General features: G+C 43.4%; 2 protein-coding genes across 2 annotated transcripts; one reads left to right on the top strand and one right to left on the bottom strand.

Annotated features, from left to right (window-relative positions):
* Window positions 1-988: 988 nt before the first annotated feature.
* On the top strand, window positions 989-19,970 carry LOC311362859 (uncharacterized protein). Its single transcript, XM_084482747.1, has 10 exons — window positions 989-1,114; window positions 1,918-2,532; window positions 5,666-7,097; window positions 7,269-7,307; window positions 7,394-7,529; window positions 10,422-10,516; window positions 12,128-12,199; window positions 13,807-13,934; window positions 17,749-17,930; window positions 18,202-19,970. Exons 1-10 carry the CDS (start codon window positions 1,081-1,083, stop codon window positions 18,208-18,210), a joined length of 2,742 nt encoding a protein of 913 aa, XP_084338873.1. The 5' UTR covers window positions 989-1,080; the 3' UTR covers window positions 18,211-19,970.
* A 1,903-nt stretch (window positions 19,971-21,873) lies between these two features.
* Window positions 21,874-24,346, bottom strand: LOC311362914 (uncharacterized protein). The gene is made up of 3 exons (XM_084482808.1): window positions 24,256-24,346; window positions 23,395-23,529; window positions 21,874-23,287 (listed from the first exon to the last, which is right to left on the bottom strand). The coding sequence occupies exons 1-3, from the start codon at window positions 24,275-24,277 to the stop codon at window positions 22,536-22,538; spliced, it is 909 nt and encodes a 302-aa protein (XP_084338934.1). The 5' UTR covers window positions 24,278-24,346; the 3' UTR covers window positions 21,874-22,535.
* Between the last annotated feature and the right edge of the window lie 340 nt (window positions 24,347-24,686).

Here is a 24,686-nt window from a genome sequence, read left to right as displayed (position 1 = left end):
AAATGAAGGTGTATTGTGTGAGCCAAGTTCTCTTTACTTTTGGTGTGATGCACCTTACGGGGCCACAGAGCCTTTAAGGAACATCAATTCTGCGGTTATTCTTAATTAACGACTCAACTACCTCCAGAATTCTGTGAAGTTTTCATGGAAAATTTGATTTGTGCTGTTTTTCTGAATGAACGAGAAACCTCAAAGCCAAGAGATTCTGCGTTTAGTTTTAGGAAAGAGGGGGGCGTGTTATCCCCATGGTTACGGCCCACGCTAACTTTATGATATTTCGGTATTACCGTATCTCAGAAGTCTGAGGTAGTTAACTCAGAAAAACAGCATGAATTATTTTCTCAACGCATTGCGCTTCAGTAGAAGCCAGACGGCGAGGTTAAATTAGTATTTTATCCCTGCTGTCATAACGCCCTCTGATGTCCACGTTATACAGGTGTGACCCTAATCAATCTTCAGACTTTAAAATACTGTACACGCCAACATCCAACTCGTAATTAATAAAAACGAGCATTCTGGTTTCTTCCCCAAAGCTCCGATAATTATTATAAGATATTTCATTATTAATCCATCATGGATGTATCGGACTACACGGATAATACATAAGGGATAAAGAACACCAACTTCATAGACAACTCCGGTCAACCGAAGGGTTGCGTTCAGTACACATCAATTGAAACGTCTTGATAATCCACTCTCCTCCCACCATCCTAAAATAAGGATTGGATTGGAGGAAGGATTGGACCTCCTTCGTGGTTCCGCCGCCGCATCGCTTCCGTCCCACAGGACTCGACTGCACCATGCGAACTCCTCCGCGGTGCTTCCGCTGTCAGTGTTGCCAGATTTCCAGCCCGATCTGGCAACACTGGCCGCAGCGTAACTCAGCCAGTGTTGCCAGATTGGGCGGGAAATCTGGCCCGATCTGGACAAACTGGCTGCGTTGCTTCCATCCCGCACGACTCGAATGCACCATGCGTAGCTAGTCGGATAGCCGGAGAGGTGGCTCGTTGTCTTGGGACTAAACCGCAGCTTGTTGTTGACTTATTGTTTCAAATCAAACATGAGCACGCGCCCGAGCGGATGGACGTCTCCGTAAAACCGGGAAGAAACCGCGGTAAGCGTTTAGTTTGGATTAGCCGGTCGGCTAGCTAGCGGCTAACCATAGAAATACAGGGCACTAGCATCATGCTACCTTTAGCTACATCGTTATTAGGATGGTTCATTATAGTGAGACACTAACTTCTAATATCAACATATGAAACGATGTTAGTACAATTAATACCGAGGCAAAACCCGAGTTATGCTTTTTACACTAAATACTGAGGGACATTTAATTTAATACCAGTACATTCTGAGAGACAGTTATTAAGTAAATACTAGTACATCCTGAGAGAGACCGTTATTAAGTTATTACATTCTGAGAGTTAAGTTATTACCAGTACATTCTGAGAGTTAAGTTATTACCAGTACATCCTGAGAGTTAAGTTATTACCAGTACATCCTGAGAGTTAAGTTATTACCAGTACATTCTGAGAGTTAAGTTATTACCAGTACATTCTGAGAGATAAGTTATTACCAGTACATCCTGAGAGATAAGTTATTACCAGTACATCCTGAGAGATAAGTTATTACCAGTACATTCTGAGAGATAGTGATTCAATTATGACCAGTACAATCTGAGAGAGACAGTTGTTCCATTTTTAACAGTGAATACTTGGACACAGTAATTCAGTTTAACAGTTACTTACAGAGTTATCAGTTATTTAAAGTAAATCTGAGAATGACTTGAGTAAATACTGAAGACTGTTATTTTAGGTTAGCTACAGTAAATACTCTATGAGAAAGAGAGGTTATAGTATAGATGTTTGTATTGAGTAGAGTTTTAGTATTATACTAATCTATTCTCTCTCTCTCCAGTGTCTGTCATGCTCACTCCACCGACCCCCCAGATGGACGGCGCCCCCCCCCTCCCTGCCCCCCCCCTCTCCTCTCCGGGTCATGGATGGGACCTCAGAGCCCCCTGGGTGGTCAGGGACTGTGATGTCACTCAACGTGACGACGACGACAATGCCGGTCGTCACCTTTACGTCGAGGAAGTCATTCACCACCGTGAGGACTGCGTCGGTCATCACCGTGACGATGTGGGTCATCACCATGACAACAATGTGGGTCATCACCGTGACAACAATGTGGGTCATCACCATGACAACGATGCGGGTCATCACCATGACAACGACGCTCGTCCTCACTGTGACGATGTCAGTCATCAGCACGAGAACGATCTGGGAGTCACGCCCCCAAACTCCACCGGGCCGCCCCTCCAGGACAGGGGGCGGGGGGAGCAGCAGCTCCTCCCCCTCAGTCTCCTGAAGGAGGCGCTGGCGCCGCTCTGTCTCCGTCTGGCTGCGGTGGAGGCGGGGCTGGAGCGCTTGTGGCTCCACCTGCCTCTGCTCGTCATGCAAAGGGGCGGGATTATGCTGGATGAGGGCGGGGCCGCGTCAGGGGGCAGGGCCAGGAGGAGCAGAACTAAAGGTGAGGAGAACGAAATGTGTTGTCGGAGAGAATTCCAAATTATTTTTTAGAAAGTTTAAATGTTTTTCCCCTCTGCGGTGGTCGTCTTAGAATAGCTCCTGTGTGTTTACTCTTGGTGTGCTGCTGTACAATTTTATAGAACCATCCTTTTAATTTTGTCATAATTTTAAGTCCCCGCGAACTTCGTCTTTTACACTGAAGCTCTGCGGTAACCGTATCTTTTACACTCAAGCTCTGGCCTAACCATTCCGGACATGAACCAATAAGTGGAGCCGAAAGCGACCGGTCCATGCGGCATTTACGTGCTATTGGAAATTTGAAGCAGTGCAACTTGTCTCTGGAATATTAACCGTAATATACATAATTGGGGCGTTTGTGAAGAGCGCTGGCAGTGCGCAATATTGACATTGCCATTAAATCTACATCAATGCACGGGTTATGATTTTAAAAAAAAGTACATCAACACAAATAATTACAAATTCTAGACAGAGCTGACTTGTGCGATCTTGGTCCCTGAGGCGACCAGGTGGTCCCTGACCAGGTGGACCCTGGTCCCTGACCAGGTGGTCCCTGACCAGGTGGACCCTGGTCCCTGACCAGGTGGTCCCTGACCAGGTGGACCCTGGGGGTGACCAGGTGGACCCTGGGGGTGACCAGGTGGTCCCTGGTCCCTGACCAGGTGGACCCTGGGGGCGACCAGGTGGTCCCTGACCAGGTGGTTCCTGGGGGCGACCAGGTGGTCCTTGGGGGCGACCAGGTGGTCCTTGGGGGCGACCAGGTGGTCCCTGACCAGGTGGACCCTGGTCCCTGACCAGGTGGTCCCTGAGGGCGACCAGGTGGTGCCTGCAGGTCCCATGTTGTCTAACCTAGAAGGTAGTTTGTGCACAATGCTCGCAGAGCTCTACATTTTCAGATATGAAAATGTAAACTTTTTTCAATGTATTTTCGTCATGAATTATGAAGTTGGTGGAATGAACACACAACTCTATTCAACAATAGTGGAATAGAGAGATGGAGGAGGTGATAGAAAGATGGAGGGAGGGATAGATATATACGTAGTTCTCTATGTATCAAAGAATATAGCTGGATGGAGATAGATGGGAGGAGGAATATATGGAGGGACAGATATGGGGGGACATATAGAGATGTATCAAGGGACAGATGGAGATATTTAGGGACAGATATAGAGCGATATGGGGGGACATATAGAGATGTATCAAGGGAAAGAGGTATTGAGGGACAGAAAGATATGGAGGGATGGATAAAGGCACAGAGATGAATGGAGCTTTGCGGAAGGACTATAGTGACAGAGATATGGAGGGTCAGGTAAAGGCATATGGGGTCGATAGAGGGATATGGATAGAGGGATATGAGCCCCTTTCAATCATGGATGCTGTCAAGTTGCCGGATCAGTGTCTGTTTTGTAAACAACAGAAACTGCTCACTTTGTAGAAAAATGGTAGCATTGTTATACGCCTCTGTTGTTATTTCGTTGAAATTACATGTTACCTTTGCGCCAGAATCACTGCAAAAAAAGTCTAATTGGCCATTTTTGCCAATACTTTGATTAAACAAGCTGTGTCGCTCCTGATCCGAGAGGCTTGTTCTGCCGTGCACATTGTTTAGTGGCCAGCACGGAATAAACCCGTCACCGTCTCCTTGAGAGCTTTGTGTGTAGCTCACATCAAAGTGATTTAGTCTGCGATTTTTCTTTTTGAAGTTCCTCATGTCCTGTATTATTCACTAAACAAGCATTAAATCATTCTATAGTATGACCAACACAACATTGGAAGCAGTCAACATATAAACTGTTCTTTCCTTTGCAGGCCTATGTGTTGAGATGAATTGATGCATGAGTTGATATTATAACATCTTTATCTAACTATTGAAACATAAAGGAAAAATAAATACAAATCTTACTGATCTCTAGTCAGTAACAGTAACAAATCCTAAAAAAATAATATATACTGTATATATTTCTTCTTAATCGCAGCCTTTGCGATTTGCAATCGCTCTCTATTACATCGCAATGTCGGTTTGAATTTGATTAATCGCTCAGCCCAACTCCAAGCCAATGTTTACTTGCACTGCGCTACGGGAAAATAGGTTGCTTTTGATAACATGAAGGTGTGCAGTTGTATCCCAACAATTGTGTTTTGTTGACCAACTTTCTCCCAAAGAGGTTGCCCATTCTAACAGGGAAACAACCTCCAAAACATGAAGACATGTATGCACATCATGATCCCCCTCTTCCTCAAACCGCCATCGCTTCACTATTTTACACCTGGATTAAAACGCAAAACTCCAGTATATTTGAATCAACTAATGTTTGGGAAAAGGATGGAGCATAAGCTTATCTCCTCTCTGTTTCACCGGCGGGTGTGTGATTGGAGATGAATTGCACAGTGGCGCTGCGGATGTAGTTTTGACGTGACATCTTTGTCCGTGTTGTTTTGCTTTCTTTTATTGGCCATACGGTAAAGTTAAGCTGTTACAGCTTGACATTTAATAATGTGTTTTGGGCTAGGAGTTCTAGGAAGGAGGGGGGAGGTGTGGATAACATACAACCATGTAGATATCACACAACCATGTGGATAACACACAACCATGTGGATTTCACACAACCATGTGTTATCCACATGGTTATGGCTCACAGCAACTTAAGGATAACTTCATTTTGGCTAGTTTGTGTCATTAAGTAGGAGCATTATAAGATTTGCCATACACCCTAATGTTGTACTATGTGTTCTGCATACGTTTCTGAGAGGCTCAGCTGCTGCTCGGACCACCACCCCCCCCTTATCCCCACGCACCGTGGCATTGGTGTATCCTCTAAGTGTTGGCATACTTTTTTGTGATGTGATGCCACAGAAAAAAGCACTGTTCTGCATTGCGCTATTATTATTAACAGTGACAAAATAGCATAGATTATTATGTTTATAGGCGTGGAACTCTGTACAAGACTGCATAGGCTTCGCTCCCACCTTGCACAGATGATGAAGAAGATGAAAATAAACTCAAAATGTTGAAGATCATAGGAGACGTATTAAATGTTTAAAACCACCAAAAACGTGACTTCATGTTCACTAGCACTGTAACGTTGATGTCCTTTTTCTGTGTGTTCTGTCCAAAGGGGCGGCGCCATGCACAGAGACCAAACCCCCCGCCTCCTCCAACAGGACCTGTGTGTCGCCTCTATTAAAACCAACGCCCTCCCTCCTGACCTGCAGGACGCCCCGAGAAACAGCAACGCCCTCCCTAACATCGGGAATGCCCTCCAACCTGACCTCTACTTTGCCCCCAGCAACAGTAACACCCTCCTTAGCAACAGGAGCACCTTCCCACCTGACCCGTGCATTGCCCCTAGCAACAGTAACGCAAACCCTAGCAATGGGAATGCCCTCCCACATGACTTGTACATTGCCCCTTACCACAGGAACACCCTCCCTAGCAACGGTAATGCCTTCCAACCTGAACTGTAGGTCGCCCGTAGCAACGGGAATGCCCTTTTTAGCACCTGGATTGCCCTCCCTAACAACAGGAACGCCCTCACTAGCGACGGGAAGGCCCCACCTAGCAGTGGGGTGTTCATCCCTCCTGGCCTGCAGGTCGCCCCTAGCAACGGATGCTCAGATGACTCAGAGACCAGGTTCCAGCACCATGGGGGAGGAGCTTAAACTCACTGTGCTGGAAGGGGAGTCGCCCGCTAAAGGAAAAAGGAAGTGGTCATTGAACGGTGGACATTTAAATTTGAAAAAGACTGCTGGTGATGGCAGCCAGCCTATGTCAGGAGAAAAAGGAGGCGTGTCTTTAGGACGGTGGGCGGAGCTAAAAGGATTTAAGAAGAGAAGATTCTGCAGGGACGTTCCCAATTCCTGTCCCGCTGCTTCAGTGGTCACGTCCAATGCGACCGTCGTCCAATCACAGTGTTCTATTCCACCTCTCCATCAATCAAATAATATGCTGTTGCCATGCGGCCAATCACAGCTTCCCCTCTCGCACTGCTTAGGCAAATCAGTAAGCTCCCTTGTCCCTGGCCAATCATGGCCCAACGGTGCCACTCATCACATCCTGTTTGTTGGAGATTATCCAGTATGCCAAACTTGTCCAGTAGACCGTTGTCCTCCTGCTGGACTCTCATTGGTCCAAATAAAGAAGCCCAGGGCACAGTCTGACAAATCATCACAAAACCTCTTGAGCAGCCATTCAGTAAGCCACTCCACACCACCTCCTTGCCAATCTGAGACCTCTACGCCATCTACCAGCCAATCAGGGCCTCCCATCTCCTGTTTGTTCTGGTCAAGCTTCCTCGCCGGCCAATCAGGATCCTGCTTCTTTTCCCTGCGCTCACCGCAGGGTCGATCACTAACCACCCTGCCAATCAACTCGCCTCATGTCTCCATGACGACAGGCCTTTGGCTCCGCCCTCTTCACGCTCTTGTCCACCTCTCGCCCGTTGCCATAGAGACAGCCAGAATGTGTCTCCTAGCGTCAGCGGGCCAATGGCCTCCAGACCACCCGCTGAGAGACTGGACGGCTCCGCCCGGTCTGGGGAACGACCACAGGTACTGTCTGTCTCTCTGCGTGTCTGTCTCTCTGCGTGTTTGTCTCTCTGCGTGTCTGTCTCTCTGCGTGTCTGTCTCTCTGCGTGTCTGTCTCTCTGCGTGTCTTTATGAATGACCTTGTTATTCATGTCTGTATTCATCATGTGTTTGATTTATTTCCGATCTTTCTAGTTATGGGAAACCTTCGGCACCCAAGTGCAGCTTTGTAAGGTCGGTCACATGTCTAATGAACAGAACATGTGTTTAAATGTGTAGTAAAACAGTCAAACGTGACAGTAGCGTTGTTATGGTTCCAGGTCCCTCCCCAGAGGTGCCCGTCGGCTGAAGAGAGGCGGGGCTCACGGCTCATTGGCCAACGGAGCGGCCAGCAGCACGGCCGCCAGCCAACCGCCTGCTCCCTCTGCCACAGAGCGCCAGAGGAAGACTGGACAGGTGTGTTTACTGTCCATATGTATTGATACGTGTGTGTGTGTGTGTGTGTGTGTGTGTGTGTGTGTGTGTGTGTGTGTGTGTGTGTGTGTGTGTGTGTGTGTGTGTGTGTGTGTGTGTGTGTGTGTGTGTGTGTGTGTGTGCTGTCCAAATATATTTATTAGTGCAGGGCAAGTTAACTAATTACGCGTTAACGCAATCTTATTTTAACGCGATTTAATACAAATTGATAGCCTGGAAATCCAGACCCACATCTAGAGAGCTGTAGGGTCTGGCAACAAGCAATGAAAACGGCCCAACTCGAGGGGCGGCACCAAGCATGCATTTGAAAATATCACTGCACGCAATTGGATAACACTACGACCAATCAGAAGAATACAAGGGGTGACGTATCCAGACCAGCGGAGCTAACCAATAGAGAAGACTCTTGCCGGTCTCCGGTCGGTAAAACTGCAACGCTTTTGCCCCGCCTATATGAGATACCACCGATGTCATTGGTTAATGTTCTGAGCAATCGGGGAGTCAAGTAGGGATGTTAAAAATGTGATTGATTCTCGACTCGTGCTCAAGTCGACTCTAAAAATAGAAATCGGAAAATAGTTTTTTATATATATATATATTTTTTTTATATATATATATGTATAAACGGTCCTGTTCAAAACGTTGCTACACCTGTATTTTTTTTCAAAATAATCAATTAAAAATTATAGCAGGAGATATGCTGCTCATAAGCATAGTCGAGGCGAAGGGGTTCGGTGATCTGATCGCATTTCTCGAGCCCGATTACACCGTGCCATGTCGTCAAACTCTGACTGTGCGGCTGGAGAGAATGTACAGCAAAGCAGCAGGCTCCCTCCGTGAGATCCTGTCCTTAGCGGAGAAAGTTGCAATCACTACCGATGCTTGGACAGTGTTGACTACGGAGTCGTACATGACGTTCACTTTTTTACTGACTGGGTTGTGCAAAGTGCGATTCTGTAGACCCGCTCAATGCCAGAGAGGCACATGGTGGAATACATGGCCAACGTCCTGCAAGCCGCCGTTGACGATTGGGGCATAGCTGACAGAGTGGCTGCGTGCATGACAACGCGTCCAACAAATTAAATGGTTTCATGTCTTAAACAAATTCTGTTGCAAAGAGTAGGCGCACAGCATCAATATCCTAATAAAAATGAGTCAACCAACACATTTTGTCAATTGTAAATTGACATGAGACAATGTAAACGTTCACAATCCTGCTCTATGCTCTCCGATATTTTGTTCATCATCATTTCTATCGACTTCATAAAAAAATGCATTATTGGTGAGCTCCTGAGCGCATCCTTTGAAATATGATGGGTGGGCCGCTGTCTTAAAGGAAAGCGCAGATCCTTCGAGCGCCGCAACTGCTGCAGTCACGGGGCCAAAAAAATAAAAGATAATCAATTGATTTGTCGACTCATGGCTCTGACACGTAGGCTTACAAAATACTGATTCGTAAACGTCACTAGAGTCGAGTGTATTGCTCAATCACAGAGTGACTCGCTGAGTAAATTCAAATTGCGAGGTGTGTGTGTGTGTGTGTGTGTGTGTGTGTGTGTGTGTGTGTGTGTGTGTGTGTGTGTGTGTGTGTGTGTGTGTGTGTGTGTGTGTGTGTGTGTGTGTGTGTGTGTGTGTGTGTGTGTGTGTGTGTGCACTGTACATATATATTTATGTATGTGTTATATGCCTTTATAAAACGGTTGGCTTAAATCAAGCGGCTTAAATCAATCTGATTGGTTCCCAACTGTTGCATATTGCGCATATACACACAGTTATGACGCCCGTTCAGTTTACAGTTCAGTATCACTCTGTGCCTAACTTGAACTGTTTATTTATATATAAAAGCAATAGCATAGTTCACTGAAGCCTAAAAATATGTTGATTGCTGGAGAGGGTGGAAATGTTGTACAGCAATAGGCACACGGTGAGTGAACTCGATAGTAGGCTAAATTGCCGGCGAACCAAGCTACCGTCTCTAGCCTTCTCTGTGAAGGATGCTACAGTGTGTTGCATAGCAACCGCCGTACACTTTGCAGGCAGCCAGGAGGGACTACTTTTTTGTATTTGTTAAAAAAAATGCTTTTCTGAATTGAGGGTGTCTATGACTTTCATTTCGCCATACTTACGTAACCGTTTTTTATAAAAGCAATAGATCACTTCAGTCAGTGATATACGGTCATTATACCACAGTGAAGGGGGTCGCCGTCCCTCCACTGCGCGTCGGGACGGACAACGCCCCTTAACTGTGGTATAATGAGAACATACCACAGCCTGTCGTGATCTATTGCTTAAATATACAGTATCTCACAGAAGTGAGTACACCCCTCACATATTTAATATAAAATATATAAATATAAATATTTTTATTAAATCTATTCATTGTACAGTAACAGTACAGTAACAGTGTAAATGTACTGTCCCCTCAAAATGAAAGTGAAATTGTCCAAATTGGGCCCAAAGTGTCAATATTTTGTTTGGCCACCATTATTTTCTAGCACTGCCTTAACCCTCTTGGGCATGGAGTTCACCGGAGCTTCACAGGTTGGTGTGAAGGCAGTGCTGGCAAATAATGGTGGCCACACAAAATATTGACACTTTGGGCCCAATTTGGACATTTTCACTTGAAAGAGTGGGGTGTACTCACTTTTGGTGCCAGTGGTTTAGACATTAATGGCTTTGTGTTGAGTTATTTTGAGGGGACAGTACATTTACACTGTTATACAAGTTGTACACTGACTACTTTACATTGTATGGTTAGGGTTACGGTCATTTCTTCATTTCCCATGCATAGATTTAATAAAATATTTACAAAAATGTGAGGGGTGTACTCACTTCTGTGAGATACTGTATATTTATAATATAGTTCATTTGCAGGTCCAGGTGAAGCGTGTATCTGAAATCCCGATCAGGAAGTCGATGCCTAAGCGAGATGCTGAGCTGACGCCCATGGGCCTCCCCCGACCCAAGAGGTAAGACCCCCTAAAGGTTATAGAGGCCTCCTAAACCCTAGAGGTAAGAGGACCCTAGTGGTTAGAGGACCCTAGTGGTTAGAGGACTCTAGTGGTTAGAGGACCCTAGTGGTTATAGGACCCTAGTGGTTAGAGGACCCTAGTGGTTAGAGGACTCTAGTGGTTATAGGACCCTAGTGGTTAGAGGACCCTAGTGGTTAGAGGACCCTAGAGGTTATAGGACTCTAGTGGTTAGAGGACCCTAGTGGTTAGAGGACCCTAGAGGTTAGAGGACTCTAGTGGTTAGAGGACCCTAGTGGTTAGAGGACTCTAGTGGTTAGAGGACCCTAGTGGTTAGAGGACCCTAGTGGTTAGAGGACTCTAGTGGTTAGAGGACTCTAGTGGTTAGAGGACTCTAGTGGTTATAGGACCCTAGTGGTTAGAGGACCCTAGAGGTTATAGGACTCTAGTGGTTAGAGGATCCTAGTGGTTAGAGGACCCTAGTGGTTAGAGGACCCTAGTGGTTAGAGGACCCTAGTGGTTAGAGGACCCTAGTGGTTAGAGGACCCTAGTGGTTAGAGGACCCTAGAGGTTAGAGGACCCTAGTGGTTAGAGGACCCTAGAGGTTAGAGGACCCTAGTGGTTAGAGGACCCTAGAGGTTAGAGGACCCTAGTGGTTAGAGGACCCTAGAGGTTAGAGGACCCTAGTGGTTATAGGACCCTAGTGGTTAGAGGACCCTAGTGGTTAGAGGACTCTAGTGGTTAGAGGACCCTAGTGGTTAGAGGACCCTAGTGGTTAGAGGACCCTAGAGGTTAGAGGACCCTAGTGGTTAGAGGACCCTAGAGGTTAGAGGACCCTAGTGGTTATAGGACCCTAGTGGTTAGAGGACCCTAGAGGTTAGAGGACCCTAGTGGTTAGAGGACCCTAGAGGTTAGAGGACCCTAGTGGTTATAGGACCCTAGTGGTTAGAGGACCCTAGTGGTTAGAGGACCCTAGTGGTTAGAGGACCCTAGTGGTTAGAGGACCCTAGAGGTTATAGGACTCTAGTGGTTAGAGGATCCTAGTGGTTAGAGGACCCTAGTGGTTAGAGGACCCTAGAGGTTAGAGGACCCTAGTGGTTAGAGGACCCTAGAGGTTAGAGGACCCTAGTGGTTATAGGACCCTAGTGGTTAGAGGACCCTAGTGGTTAGAGGACTCTAGTGGTTAGAGGACCCTAGTGGTTAGAGGACTCTAGAGGTTAGAGGACTCTAGTGGTTAGAGGACCCTAGTGGTTAGAGGACCCTAGTGGTTAGAGGACTCTAGTGGTTAGAGGACCCTAGTGGTTAGAGGACTCTAGTGGTTAGAGGACTCTAGTGGTTAGAGCAGGGGTCTCCAACCTTTTTGAACCCGAGAGCTACTTCAAGGGTACTGAGTCGTACGAAGGGCTACTTGACTTACGAACCTTTTCTGCCCGTAGGGCACTGCCCTGGGGGGTAGTTAGCCTAGAGTTTCAGGGGGCACTGACTAAATATAATTATTTGAAATAAGTTATAAAATGTTGGTGTTACATGGTGAGGTCAGGGGCCGGTGCCCTAGGGACCTTTTCTGACCAGCCAGTGGTGGAGAGTGATTATTTTTCTATTCCTCTTCAGACTAAAGAAGAAAGAGTTTAGCCTGGAGGAGATTTACACCAATCAGAACTACCGGTCACCTAGCAACAACAGGTACACGCTCATCTACACCAACCACGACCGCCAGCGGGGCCTCTGGAGGCAGGAGCGCTCACAGGCCCTCCTGCTGTGTTCTGTCCTCGCATCTTAATAAAGCCCCATTTTGTATTATATCTTATTTGTTTTACAATTGTATTATGTAATTATGATTTTATACTATTATTTTCTAATTATATTATCATTTCGCTATGATTATTATAATTTTATTTTTTATAATAACATTTCTATTGAATATTATGATTAGTAATATTTGATCGAGCCCGAATATTCGGTTATTAGTTTGTAGGTAGGAATATATATATGAAAAGAAAGAAATAAGAAACCATAGTTTCTTAATGCATGTTTGCAAAGGGAGACAGTTTGGTTACATCTCGTACAAGTGAACACAAATTTGAATCCTTTGCTGAAAGGTGAGAGGACAGAGAGTCCAGTAGTCATTAGTTGGAGAGAATGCCGATTAAAGATTTTAAAACTTTTTGACCGATTTAGAAAATAAGGCATCTTTTTTTGCTAGCAATTAATTTCAGTCAGAGGCTTTGAATTATCATTCATGGACTGAGAGCACATTGTGGAAAATAGTCTTCCTTGTTTATTAGTCCATTATAAAGTGAAATAAACTTATTATTATTATTTCTTTATGAGGTTATCTCTTACTGGCAAACCTCTAATGGGAATGAGCTTTAGATCGTGATGGCATTAGGAACTTCATGTTTAATCATTCCAACGAAAATCACTGAAAACTGCACAGACCTTTTTCCTTTGTGTTCCTTGTGTCTAACCTATAAGCCGCAGTTTTGGTTCATAAAATCTGAATACCATCCAAGGCTTTATTTTCCAGAAATACAGTAATCAGTCTGACTCCAGACCAGTGAGGCTGCTTGAACCTGTAAACCTGCTCTAGTGGCATACCAATGCCATGTAATGATGCTTACCAAGCTCACCCTTTTGCAAAGTATGGAAGACTCCTCCAATTAGAGTCAGTTCTGCCCCTGCTGGGGGACACCTGCATGTGGCTCTGTGGTTGAGCCTGTGCATTGCCTATAGCGTAAAATGCTGCTCACCTCTGTGCAAGGGGTCTGCTGTTGAACCAAACATATTGCGGGACACAACACAAAATCAAATGATGTCTAATATGATGCATTAGGCCATGCTCACCATGCCTGCCTGTTATCATTGTGTGCAACTATATTTAATATTATTATTATTTTATCATAGCTTGGAGACTATATTATACTAAACATTTTATATTTTTTATAACATAGAATTTAATTATACTGTTATTAATATTGGTATTATTCATATTATATTTTTATTCTGGCTTGGAGACTATTATATTAAACATTTATAATACATATTTATTATATATTATTATTGAATCTTAGCTTGGAGACTTGTATTAAACATTTCTAACACATTATTATGTTATTTAATCTTAGCTTGGAGACTATTATATTAAACATTTCTAACACATTATTATGTTATTTAATCTCAGCTTGGAGACTATTATATTAAACATTTCTAACACATTATTATGTTATTTAATCTCAGCTTGGAGACTATTATATTAAACATTTCTAACACATTATGTTATTTAATCTCAGTTTGGAGACGATATTCGAGGAGCCGCGGGAGCGGGGGGGGCGTGTCCTCTGCATGGCGCACCAGAAGAGGCCACGCCTCTTGGACTTTAGCCACGCCCCCAGGCCGAGAAGACGTCGCCTGGGACCGGGTGAGACCTCCCATCTGTCAGCCTAACCTCCTACCTCTCCCTCTCTTTCACGGTCTTTCTGTCTTCTATCTATTTATCTATCTCTATACAATATTTTGTACAAATATTCAAGTAACCAAATGATACTGTGTTAGTCTTGTATCCGGATATAAAATCCTTATTCAAATCCTTTTGTAGCACTTTGACATCTACTTTCCAGAACCTGACAGAGTGGACTTTAAATGAGCAGGTTGTTATAATAATGTAATAATAATATTAATCAAATGTTCTGGGGTTCTCCCAAGGGTTTAGTTTTCCATGGCTCTCAATAGTCCATTGTGGCCGTAGAAATAAGAGGTGTTGGATGGGGTTTTAATGACCAATGCTTTGGCCGCCAATTCAATGTCTAAACATGGCCAAAAGATGTCAATATATATATATATATAATAGTCGATCTTCTTATAATAACAGGTTTGTTATTTGATACATACGAACAGAACAGGTAGTGGTGTATTTTCCTTGGCTATCCGTCATCCACAATAGCGCCTGAGTGAGTTGTACTCTGGGTTGGTTTTACTCATTAAACATTTATAATAAAGAACTCGCACTACACACCAGACTTGCACTTATTTATAGGCTTACTTTTTAAAAAGTGAAGAGAGCTAAACCAGAATGGTGTCCATTGTAAAGTGCCGTATTCCTTCAGCAGTGACCTTTCATGTCAACATAAACAAATTGGAACTTTGATTATCTTATCTTTCAGTTACTGTTGTTTGCTATAAACATGGTCATTGGTCTTATATCATAAGACCAACATAGTAATCTATGCCAGCGGTTCTCAAACTATGGTACGCGTACCACTGGTGGTACGTGATGCGCTATTAAGTGGTACGCAAAAGAGTTTCCAAAAAATCATTCATTACTACATACATACATACATACATACATACATACATACATACATACTGTACATACATACATACATACATACATACATACATACATACATACATACATACATACATACAGCAGTGTTTCCCATACATAGACCAATGTGTGGAGCAGCGCCACGGATTCAACAACGAGTGCCACAGATTGATTAGCTTTTTTTATTAATTTATATTTTAACACGATTTTTAAGTATAAATATCTCACGCTCTAACGCAACAAATGCCACGCCAAAAAAAGAAAAATACTCGTTAGATCTCTCATTGCTTCGGACGAGTGCTAAATTGCTGCGGCTGTCTCCACCCCCCGTCAACAATTCCACCCGCGGTTATAATCAGGGGTGCACATAACTGGTACGGCACTTGTGCGTAACTCACCGTCAGGTCATCAAAACAAAACTACACGTGTATCTTGTACTACTTCTGCATTTCCCCACCTGCGCAAAAAAAGGCAAACGGAGCCGGAGCGCTGTGCACCGTGCACCGCGCACCGCGTGCACACTGGAGAACTGCGCAAAATCAGCTGATCGCAACATCCGTTACTGTGAGACATCCTATCGCTCAGTGGCAGTGACGGACTGGACCCCCCCCCCGTCAACAACTCCACCCGCGGTGGAATCTCCTTCATCATTATCAAAACGACGTGTGGAGTGCGTACCGGACACCATCTCCTGATGCTCACATGAGTAACTCACTATAAAGTGATGTGCACCCCTGGTTATAATGTAAGCATTATGAGATTCTACAGAGTCTCACTCCGTTGCCATCCCTGCAGGGGGGCACCAGACATTGCTACCTGGTCTGTGGGAAACACGGTCAACAACAACAAAAAAAACATAATATATAATATATAATATATATAATACATAATAATACATTAACCAAGAGATCATTAAAAATGGAGTTTAAAATAAGTTTGGCCTTTCCTGTAATATTTTTGTTTCAATATCAGCTGACCACATCACATCAGTGTGAGAAAGTCTTGTCTTCACTTTCCATCATAAAAACAAAATACAGAAGCAGGATTGATGCTGAGCCACACCTGAGACTGAAGCTGACCTCAGTGCGTCCAGACATCGCAGGAGTGTGTTTGCAGAGGCAGCCCGTCTCTTGAGGCTTATGGAAGTTCAGTTATCAGCGGGCTGGCCAACTTTCAATATTATTTGTATTTAGCCTTACATTTTCAAACAGGTTGTTGGTACACAGTTGTTATTCTTAATGTTCTCACTTGTTGTGTGCGTGTGTGTCTCTGTGTCTGTTCTAGTGCTACCACTTTGTACAGCTGACCACAGTTGACAATAAATAATATATTATAAATGTGCCTCCGGCGTGAACTGTGTGTAGCAGAATAGGGCCGCAGGCCTACGCTACTGTAGTTTGTTATATTTTATAACATTGTTCCTAATGATGGTACTTGGGGAGACAAATATTTTCTGAGGTGGTACGCAGTATAAAAAGTTTGAGAACCACTGATCTATGCCATTTTATCACTGTTATTGAAATAAGGCCGTCAACATAGTAATCTATACCATTTTATCACTGTTACTGAAATAAGTCTCCAATTTAGAGAAAAAGGTTTAAAATCCTATGTTTCTCCCCAAAACACTTTGAGAATGTTCCACTCTGCTGGGCGTGCGAGGTGGCGTTCTTCAGTGACGTCGGACTACCTTTTCGGAGGTAGTCTGAGAACACGACCAAGTGGTGCCAGTGGCGTGGTTTGTGTGGAGCTCTGTCTGAGCAGCGTCCGAGTGAGGGTCAGGCCTCCCGGACACCTATAGTGTAACACTATAGTGTGTGGGGGATTTCATATACAACATCGCTTATTATCATATTATCATACTTATTATCATACTCATAACAGTTAAGACGAATTTACACCGCAGGCAAGAGAGAGATGTGAGCGTAACGTAGGCGTAGCAATTCACACCACCGCCGTTTATTTCGCTATATTTTCAAGATTCATCAGATAATAGTCATCACCGAGACGCTTCAGAAACGCTTGAAGATAGAAGTGAAGCGTAAAGTGAAGCTTTGGTCGGCCGTGAGACGGGCGCAGAACGCTGCCGGTGTGAATCAGTGCACTAGTCTGAATGAATTCTATCTCTAGCTGAAGTCGGACGTCTGACAGCCGACTAAAAAAACGTGTCTAAAACAGCCCTGGTGTAAATTGGCCTTTACACAACGTAAAGTTGGCGTGTGACGTAACCATGGAGATATCACGCCCCCCTCTTTCCTAAAACTCCAGGCCAAGGCCATTTCATGATCATCCCAACCCACTAAAGGCTTCATGATCAGCTCCTCAAGAACAACGGGGGGTAAGGGACAGAAGTCTGGCAGGGAGGTTGGTGAAACCCTATGAACTGTTACAAGAATTAGTACATTCTTCTTCAAGTATGTCCAGATATGTGTGTGTGGTCTTCGCTGGTTAAAGCCCCAAGGTTTGGTTGTGTATTGATGGCGCTAAGGCAAGTCACATGACCACCTGGCTTCAGAGGGATAGCTGTTGTTATTGGCCAGACCCATCGATGGCATAGCGTAGAGACCATTCCCAACATCTTGCGGCGCAATCGAAACATTTGTAGAAATGTAGAAAGACTAGTAAGAAACTATGGCTATCAGGTTGTGCTCAGAACAGGTGTGTGTAGACCTTCTCTCTGTCTCTACCTCTGTTTCTTTCCATCTCTGTAGCTATCCATCTCTCTGTCTCTATCCACTGTTTATCTATATGTCTATCTCCCTTGTTTATCTTTCTTTGTCGCTTTCTCACGGTCACTATCTTTCTATCTAACTATATCTTTGTATTGCTCTGTCTCTAGCTCCCTCAAAATAGTTATGTTTCTGCCTCTGACCTCTCAAATCCTTCTTTGTCTCTCATCCTTATCTCTCAGCTGGAAGTGGACTCATCTCCACGGCACTGCTGACATCATCTATGCGCTCATCAGCAGTGACTCGCAGGCGTTGCCGTGCCAACGGGGGCCTGGCCGGCGATGAGGAGGAGGATGCTGATGTAAGGCTGGTGGAGCGACTGAGCGCACTCGAGGACTTCCTATCACGCAGCGGATTGGATGAGGTGTGATTTCATGACATGAGCTGGGATTTTATGGGATGTGATTTTTCTCTGACATATTAATTAAATTAGTTTTATTTATTATAGTTGGATTGGTGACTATATTTTTACAGAATATGTGAATACTAATGGTTTTCTGTTCTTGCCAATTTTAAATGATGAAAGAAAATGCAATGTTGTTCTAGACTTTTCATATTTGAAGTTGTTAAACATCGAAGTTTGGAATATGGTATCAAGTATTCATTTAATCTTGTTAATTGTTTTTTGTTTGAAGGTGCAGTAGGTATTATGTGAGTTGCAACAAGAGTGAGCTGAAGAGAGCATCATTTAAAAACTAAACAACCAAAAGAAGTCCCCTCCTTCTCTTCTCCTCCATACATTTCTCCACCATTGACAAGTGTTGCAATTCACATAGCTGTGCTTGGAAATAGATTACCTTTTTGGTCAGAAATGATGTGGAAGCTTTCTAGTGCAGGCGCATCAACTCAAAACAGATATTCTCACAGAGCAGGCCAGGCCGTTTGTAACAAATTGCACTCAAACTATAGCTCTTAAAGCATTCCTACAGCACCTTTCTAAAGGTACAATATGTAACCTCAACATCAAGCTTTTAAATTAGAAGTGCAGTCCAAATTCATCCTATTTGAGTGAGGTGTGTCCGCCCCCTGCTCCACCGGACTAGAAGCTCACGCCAAGTGCCAGGTTGTGCGTTCAAGGACACTGAATGCACAAGAGCGAGCCGAGCTCTACATTATTCTTTGACAATGACCAGCAACGACGAGTCCTACACTGTAAGGTGATCCGCTAATGGATACGTATTAATTGTATTTATTGTTTGCAAATTATAAACTAGTTTATGTGGCATCCGTCTTGAAATCCTTCTCGGCTTCTAAGATGTCTCCATCTGTCAAACGTCTTTCATCACGGCTCTGGTCATGGGTCTTCTTGGAAAGAGGACAAGGCTTTTTAGGTGGGGTAGATTCCAGCGTAGTCTCAGTAAATCCAGTACTTTGATTTACATGTTTCCTTAATCTCTGATGCATATCATGGTCATTTTATGATTGAGTACAGTATATTTGTAACATGTAGCTCCTTTAACAAATAATATATTTTTATATTTAACAAAAAGAAGGATCTGTGAGTTTTTAATAGCATATACTTTTTTTTTTTATAATTGTGTATAAAAATGTGGAAATATTTTTTTTACATACATACACATTTTGATTAATTGTAAATGTTTAGTGTTTTACAATGAATTAGACTTGCTTTTGGGAAGACTACTGAAGTCAGGTGTTTAGTAAACCATAAAGATGCAGTGGGTACAATTCTGTGACAGGATTTTGTAAAAATGTATTGTAATATAAAATAATAATATATCAAAGAATATTGAATTACTGTAAAATCCGAATGGTTGTGTTTTCACAACCTTAGAATGAGCTTTTATATCTACGTGGGGAGCTGGTCTTCTACCAAGGATGGTGCAGCACCATGTTTCTACTGTACTCTCTGACGATAACAGCGTGTTGGAAGTACCTCCTGAGCCCTGACATGCCAGTATAGTTCACCATAGATTCTCCTAAATTACTAGGGACAAGTGTCGTGAATTAGCTTTGGCTAAAAACACTGATACATACGTACATCAGATGACTGTTTCACGCTTATCTATGTTTTTGTATCTGTCCCTATTCAAATAAAACCTTAAATAGAAAAATTAATTGGGAGAGGTCTGGGGGTATTCAGTTGGTCGCAATATACAACTTTACTGGTAGCTGCCACTGAGTCCTAAACCCTGCAGCCATACTTGTATGAAAAAAAAACAACACCTCACTTGTTAACAATGTTAGCCAACACTCATTTGTACATTTGCTAGAGACGAGGTGTTTGAACTGGTTTGAATGGTTACTGCTGGATTATAAATACCTATTTGCATAGATCTCTAGCAAGAAATATTTTATATTACAGTATGATAGGAATGTAGTGAGGTGTATGTCTTGTGTGATGAAAAAACATTTTGTTTGGTTTTCTTCCAATAAAAGTTTTCTAAGAAAATATTGATAACTTCTACTACTTCCCTTCTTCTTGCTCCGGGGACCGTGAACTGGGACTGTCACCAAGCTCCTAGGAAGGAAGGCTGCGACTGGATAGTCAACTAAATTAGGTCTTATGTCCTTTCCTAACCTCTTTTCCTTGGAAAAGGGTTTTTTGCCTCGATGGAAAACATCGTTCATAAGGACTTAAACGACAACCAAGAGAATCTGGGCACATGTGACACAGAACGAATAGACCTCTGAAGAATAAGTCCCGCCTCCGAAGCTCCCGGTTCCCTCGGTCAAATGTCTACGGGGAAATAACACAGGGTTTATGAATGATCGTCCATAACAAACTCTGTAGGTGGCGAAGAAGTAAAAGCTGCGTCACGTTTTCAACTACAACCTTTTTCCATCTGGTTTCCACTTGTGTTTTGGATTGTCGGGCCGTTACTTGAAACGGCCCCGACAGCTTTGCGTACCAATAATGACATTCAAGAACGCCATTGAGTGTAAGATTGCGATTCAATAACACAAACCATCTTCATTATCATTATCAGAGTTCATCTCCATCAGAAAATAGTTCCTATAGTAACAATATCTTTCTGTAATTAGGCACAATCTTTTTGTCCGTTCTTTCACCAGGCATTTAAACACACTCGAGAATGGGAATTGACCAATCGGAGTGCTTGCTTAAACTTATTAAGCAAGCCCAGGGACCACAGGTGCAAATTAGCTGTTTAGCTAACCCTGGTATAGAACCTGTTCTATACATGGTCCCTGTTAACAAAAACCAATAAACTAAACTATTTATTGGTTAGTTATTGAATTAAGCAATAGATCATGACAGGCTGTGGAATGTGCTCATTATACAGTTAAGGGGCATTGTCTTTAACTGTCGAACTATGGCTTTAATCGGATTAAGCTGTGCATGTAAACGTACTACTGACTAGCGTCCTTCAGAGAGAAGGCTAGAGACGGTATCTTGGTTAGCCGGCAATTTAGCCTACTATCGTGCAGTTCACTGTGTTGCATAGCAACCGCCGTACACTTTGCAGGCAGCCAGGAGGGACTACTTTTTTGTATTCGTTTAAAAAAATGCTTTTCCGACTTTCTCGTTTTTACAAAATTGAGAGTGACTTTAATTTCGCCAGGCTGTGGTGATCTATTGCTTAAATATATTCTGCATTAAAATGGGTTTTGATAACTTCTCTAGCGAAAAATAATTTTTTTATTGTCATATTCGTTCAGCAATTAGCTGAGTGCTGCTTGCAGCGCTCAACTATTCTTAGGTTTTCTTATTCTCTACAAATTTTGGGACCCTACTCCTTCCACAATTTTTCACTTAGAGACTCCATTCCAATTTTTTAATGTTCAGATTATCTTGGAATCGCACACTTCCTTTCAGATTTTCTACTTTTAAAATTCAACTACTTCCGACTTTTAACTTAGTCAATGTTTAACCATTAACCTCAGTTCAAAGGTTTACCAAATCAACACAAAAGATATCGAAAAAAATAATTGATATCATTTATACTTTTTTCAGAATCACAGTTTAACAATTTCATTTCATACCGGCTTCGTATCTATTTTCCGTTGGTCTCATTGACTTACGTTGAGGCTAGAGTGTGAGGACATTCAGTCAGTGTTGCCAGATTGGTTTTCCCGCCAAATTGGGCTACTGTTATCACATTAGCCTGGAAAAAGCATTTGGCAGATATACATTTTTGGCTTGTTTTAAGAAAAACTGTTGAACCTTTTTTAACAGCTCTGGTTCAGGAAGTAAATTTCCCATTCATCTTCACGGCTTAAAACTCTTATGTAATGATTTTACAAGAAGTCAACGGTGAATCACTGTTCACTTCTTGTAAAATCATTACATAAGAGTTTTAAGCCTTGAACCAAGCCAATCGTTCGTCAAGGTAGTCATGACCATAAAATGTTTGATTTGCGGCAAAAATGAATGCAAGAAGAAAAGGAAAGAAAGAAGACTGCATTATTTTTGTGATGAGTGTAGGAACTACTCATCCCATAAACCATTGCAAATTTTCACAATTTTGGGACTTTTTTGGGAGCTCCGGCGTGAGTCTGGGAGTCTGCAAACGGCAACAATCCTTCTCCTCCATGGTTCCATCTGGACTTCAGGGAGTCAAAGCCTAAATTCTATAGTCTAATATATGTGATTTATTGTTGTTCAGTTACAATTAGAAAAATATATATTTTATCTTGATGCATTTGATTTATAGCATTTGGGGGGGAAAAAAAGTAATGGATTTTTTGCATTTTTGGAAAAAAAACTTTTTAAAATAAGTCTTTAAATATTAAAATCTGGATTTTAATTCTTAATGTTATAACCTCAAGATGGTATATGAAAGTTTGAAACAAAAAATAGTGGTTTTCATCATACCACTTTCTTGGTAAAGAAAGTACCCCTAAAAGTACCCTTTACTCAAATTTATCAAAATGGATTTATAGCATTTTGGAACAAACTCTTCAAATAAAAGACTTTAAAAAAATAGAAAATAGAAATTGTCTACTAGAAAGGAGACCTTTAAAGGTTTGTGTCCATTGTTGTCGTGCCTCACATCTTGTCCACCATCCTACTGAACAACTGGAGGAGCTCCCTCTGATCTTCCCTCAGCGCCCTCATCTCTGTCAGGGACTCTTCGTGCCGCCTCTGGGAAGCAGCCATGGCAGCAGCATCAGATCTCTCAAGGTAGGCCAAGAGGTCATCCTCCCCCATGTCCCTCAGATCATTCATCCTCTTCCGCTTCTGTGACCTTGGGGTGTCAGAGGGTCTGGTGGGGACTCGAGCTGGAAACGCTGTGCTGCTGGAAGGCACAGCTGAGGCAGCCCCGTCCCATAACGCGGGTGAGGGAGCACCGTTGGACTGCCTCAGTGCATCGGGTCTGTCGATTACCGCCACAGCACAATCGCTCCGCACAACAAGTGGGTCCACATCATGGTCTCCCCCAAGCAGCTCGTCCATCTGTTTGTAGAACTGGAAGCGGAAAGGCCTCTTTTCTCTCAACACGTTGTCGTGCTTGACTTTCTCATATCTCTCCACCAGAGTCGACCACTTGCGCGCCACCTTATCTTGCTGGAAGTCCTCCTTGAACTGTCCGGCAAGCTTCCCAGCCATCTCCTCCCACAGGAGCTTCTTTGTCTTCTTCCCCAACTTCAGCCTCCGGTTGAGGTCATCAAGGGACTTTGCAGGTCCCCCACCGTCTACCTCAAGGTGGACCTTCATCAGGTGGAGGAGGAATAGGGTCTGCTCTTTGGTAAAACCCTCATTCACCGGCAGTGGTGCAGTTGGCTGGACATTGCAGGTATCTGAATCATAAAAAAGAAACATGTCAGCACAGTACTTGCCGCACCCAGGGAAAAATGACTGTTGGAGTACGCTCATGTCAACAGTGAAATGCTTCTTAATAATTCACCCGTGCAATTGCAATCTGCAAGGTGTAGGTTGGTAGCCACCCCGGGGCCCTCGTCCCCAATGCCTCCGTCTGTGGGCTGGTAAGGCACGGTCCTGTCCTTGTCAAGGAACGCAACCATGCTCTGGTTGAGGAAGACTAAAAAGAAAAACACGATTTATGTTACAGACTGCAAATTGAGAAGTATGCTGTGAATGAACAACACTGAGGTGAAACCCACTATACAGCTATCTACAACCATTTATCACTTCTTCACTCTCTGCCACACCATGCAAAACACTTTCTATTGTTTTCCGAGTAGCTGTAGGCCTACATTGTCTACTAGACCACTAGCAGCAACACACATTTTCGCCCATTCCCCATCTAAAAAGTTTTGTTTTCCAACAAAAGTAGGCTAAAAACACGTCCCTCGTGCTCCCTTTTTGGGAACTGTATCAGGTCAATGTGAAATTAATATAACAATTATTTTTTTTATCGAGACTGAAGACATCCAACACACATTCAATATGCACTCAGAGTTGCCGTGACCTTAGACAACGGGTAAAATAGATTATGAAACTGAGCACCAGACATCATGGCCACAGGCTGATAATAACCAAACGTTGGGCTCCCCCCAATAAACGGTTACCTCAACGGAAGGCAAAACAGTAACCATACATTGTTATTGTTAGCTACATTAGCCTCTTTAGCAAACCAGCTCGAAAACAACACTTTACATTGTATTGCACGCACAGCAAGACCGTGCAATGCATACATGGGTGACCGGATTAAAGCAGCAATGTAATCAAGTGTGTAACAGCATTTTAAATTGAAATTAAAACGACCAAAGTGGTACAAATACAAAGAAAATACATCATAACTTACCATCCATTACGGGCGCAGCCATCTTTGCTTGTCGATTGCCGCAGTCGGGTACGACGTCAGCCCGAGTGCGACACTCTGATTGGTTAGAAGGCGCTCCTTTAGATCGTGCTTCGATCAGTCCTAGCTGCTTGCGGGAGTTTATGGTTAGGGATATGGTGCGTTCCAGTGCCCATCCAAACCAACGGGACGTGGGACTTATCCTGCCTCCAACTGCCGTGTTCTTTAGAAAATCGCCGAGTCATGATCGCTTTTAACTCACTTTATTTGTTAAAGGTCCGGTATGTTATCTACGAAGAAAAAGGGGAGTTGTATAAGCACGCGTGGAGATACGCTTAGTAAAGAGCTTCCGAACCTCCGAGCCGTTTGGAAGGCGGTATAAGTGACAGCGTGCGAAGCAGGTCGTTCAGTGATTCTCAAAGCGAAGAGTATAA

This window comes from Micromesistius poutassou (assembly GCF_964030765.1).
Source record: "Micromesistius poutassou genome assembly, chromosome: 18".
NCBI classification, from domain to species: Eukaryota; Metazoa; Chordata; class Actinopteri; order Gadiformes; family Gadidae; genus Micromesistius; species Micromesistius poutassou.
This window is presented reverse-complemented; position numbering and strand designations above follow the sequence as displayed.

What these genes read in the sequence shown, in the direction of transcription:
- LOC311362859 (XM_084482747.1), top strand. Translation starts at nt 1,081, where the DNA reads ATGGACGTCTCCGTAAAACCGGGAAGAAACCGCG. An exon ending in GCCAGAGGAAGACTGGACAG is followed by an intron (nt 7,530 to 10,421) that starts GTGTGTTTACTG and finishes GTTCATTTGCAG; the next exon opens with GTCCAGGTGAAGCGTGTATC. An exon ending in GGCCTCCCCCGACCCAAGAG is followed by an intron (nt 10,517 to 12,127) that starts GTAAGACCCCCT and finishes ATTCCTCTTCAG; the next exon opens with ACTAAAGAAGAAAGAGTTTA.
- LOC311362914 (XM_084482808.1), bottom strand. Translation starts at nt 24,277, where the DNA reads ATGGCTGCGCCCGTAATGGATG. An exon ending in GGCTGCGCCCGTAATGGATG is followed by an intron (nt 23,530 to 24,255) that starts GTAAGTTATGAT and finishes TTTTCTTTTTAG; the next exon opens with TCTTCCTCAACCAGAGCATG. An exon ending in TGCAGATTGCAATTGCACGG is followed by an intron (nt 23,288 to 23,394) that starts GTGAATTATTAA and finishes TTTATGATTCAG; the next exon opens with ATACCTGCAATGTCCAGCCA.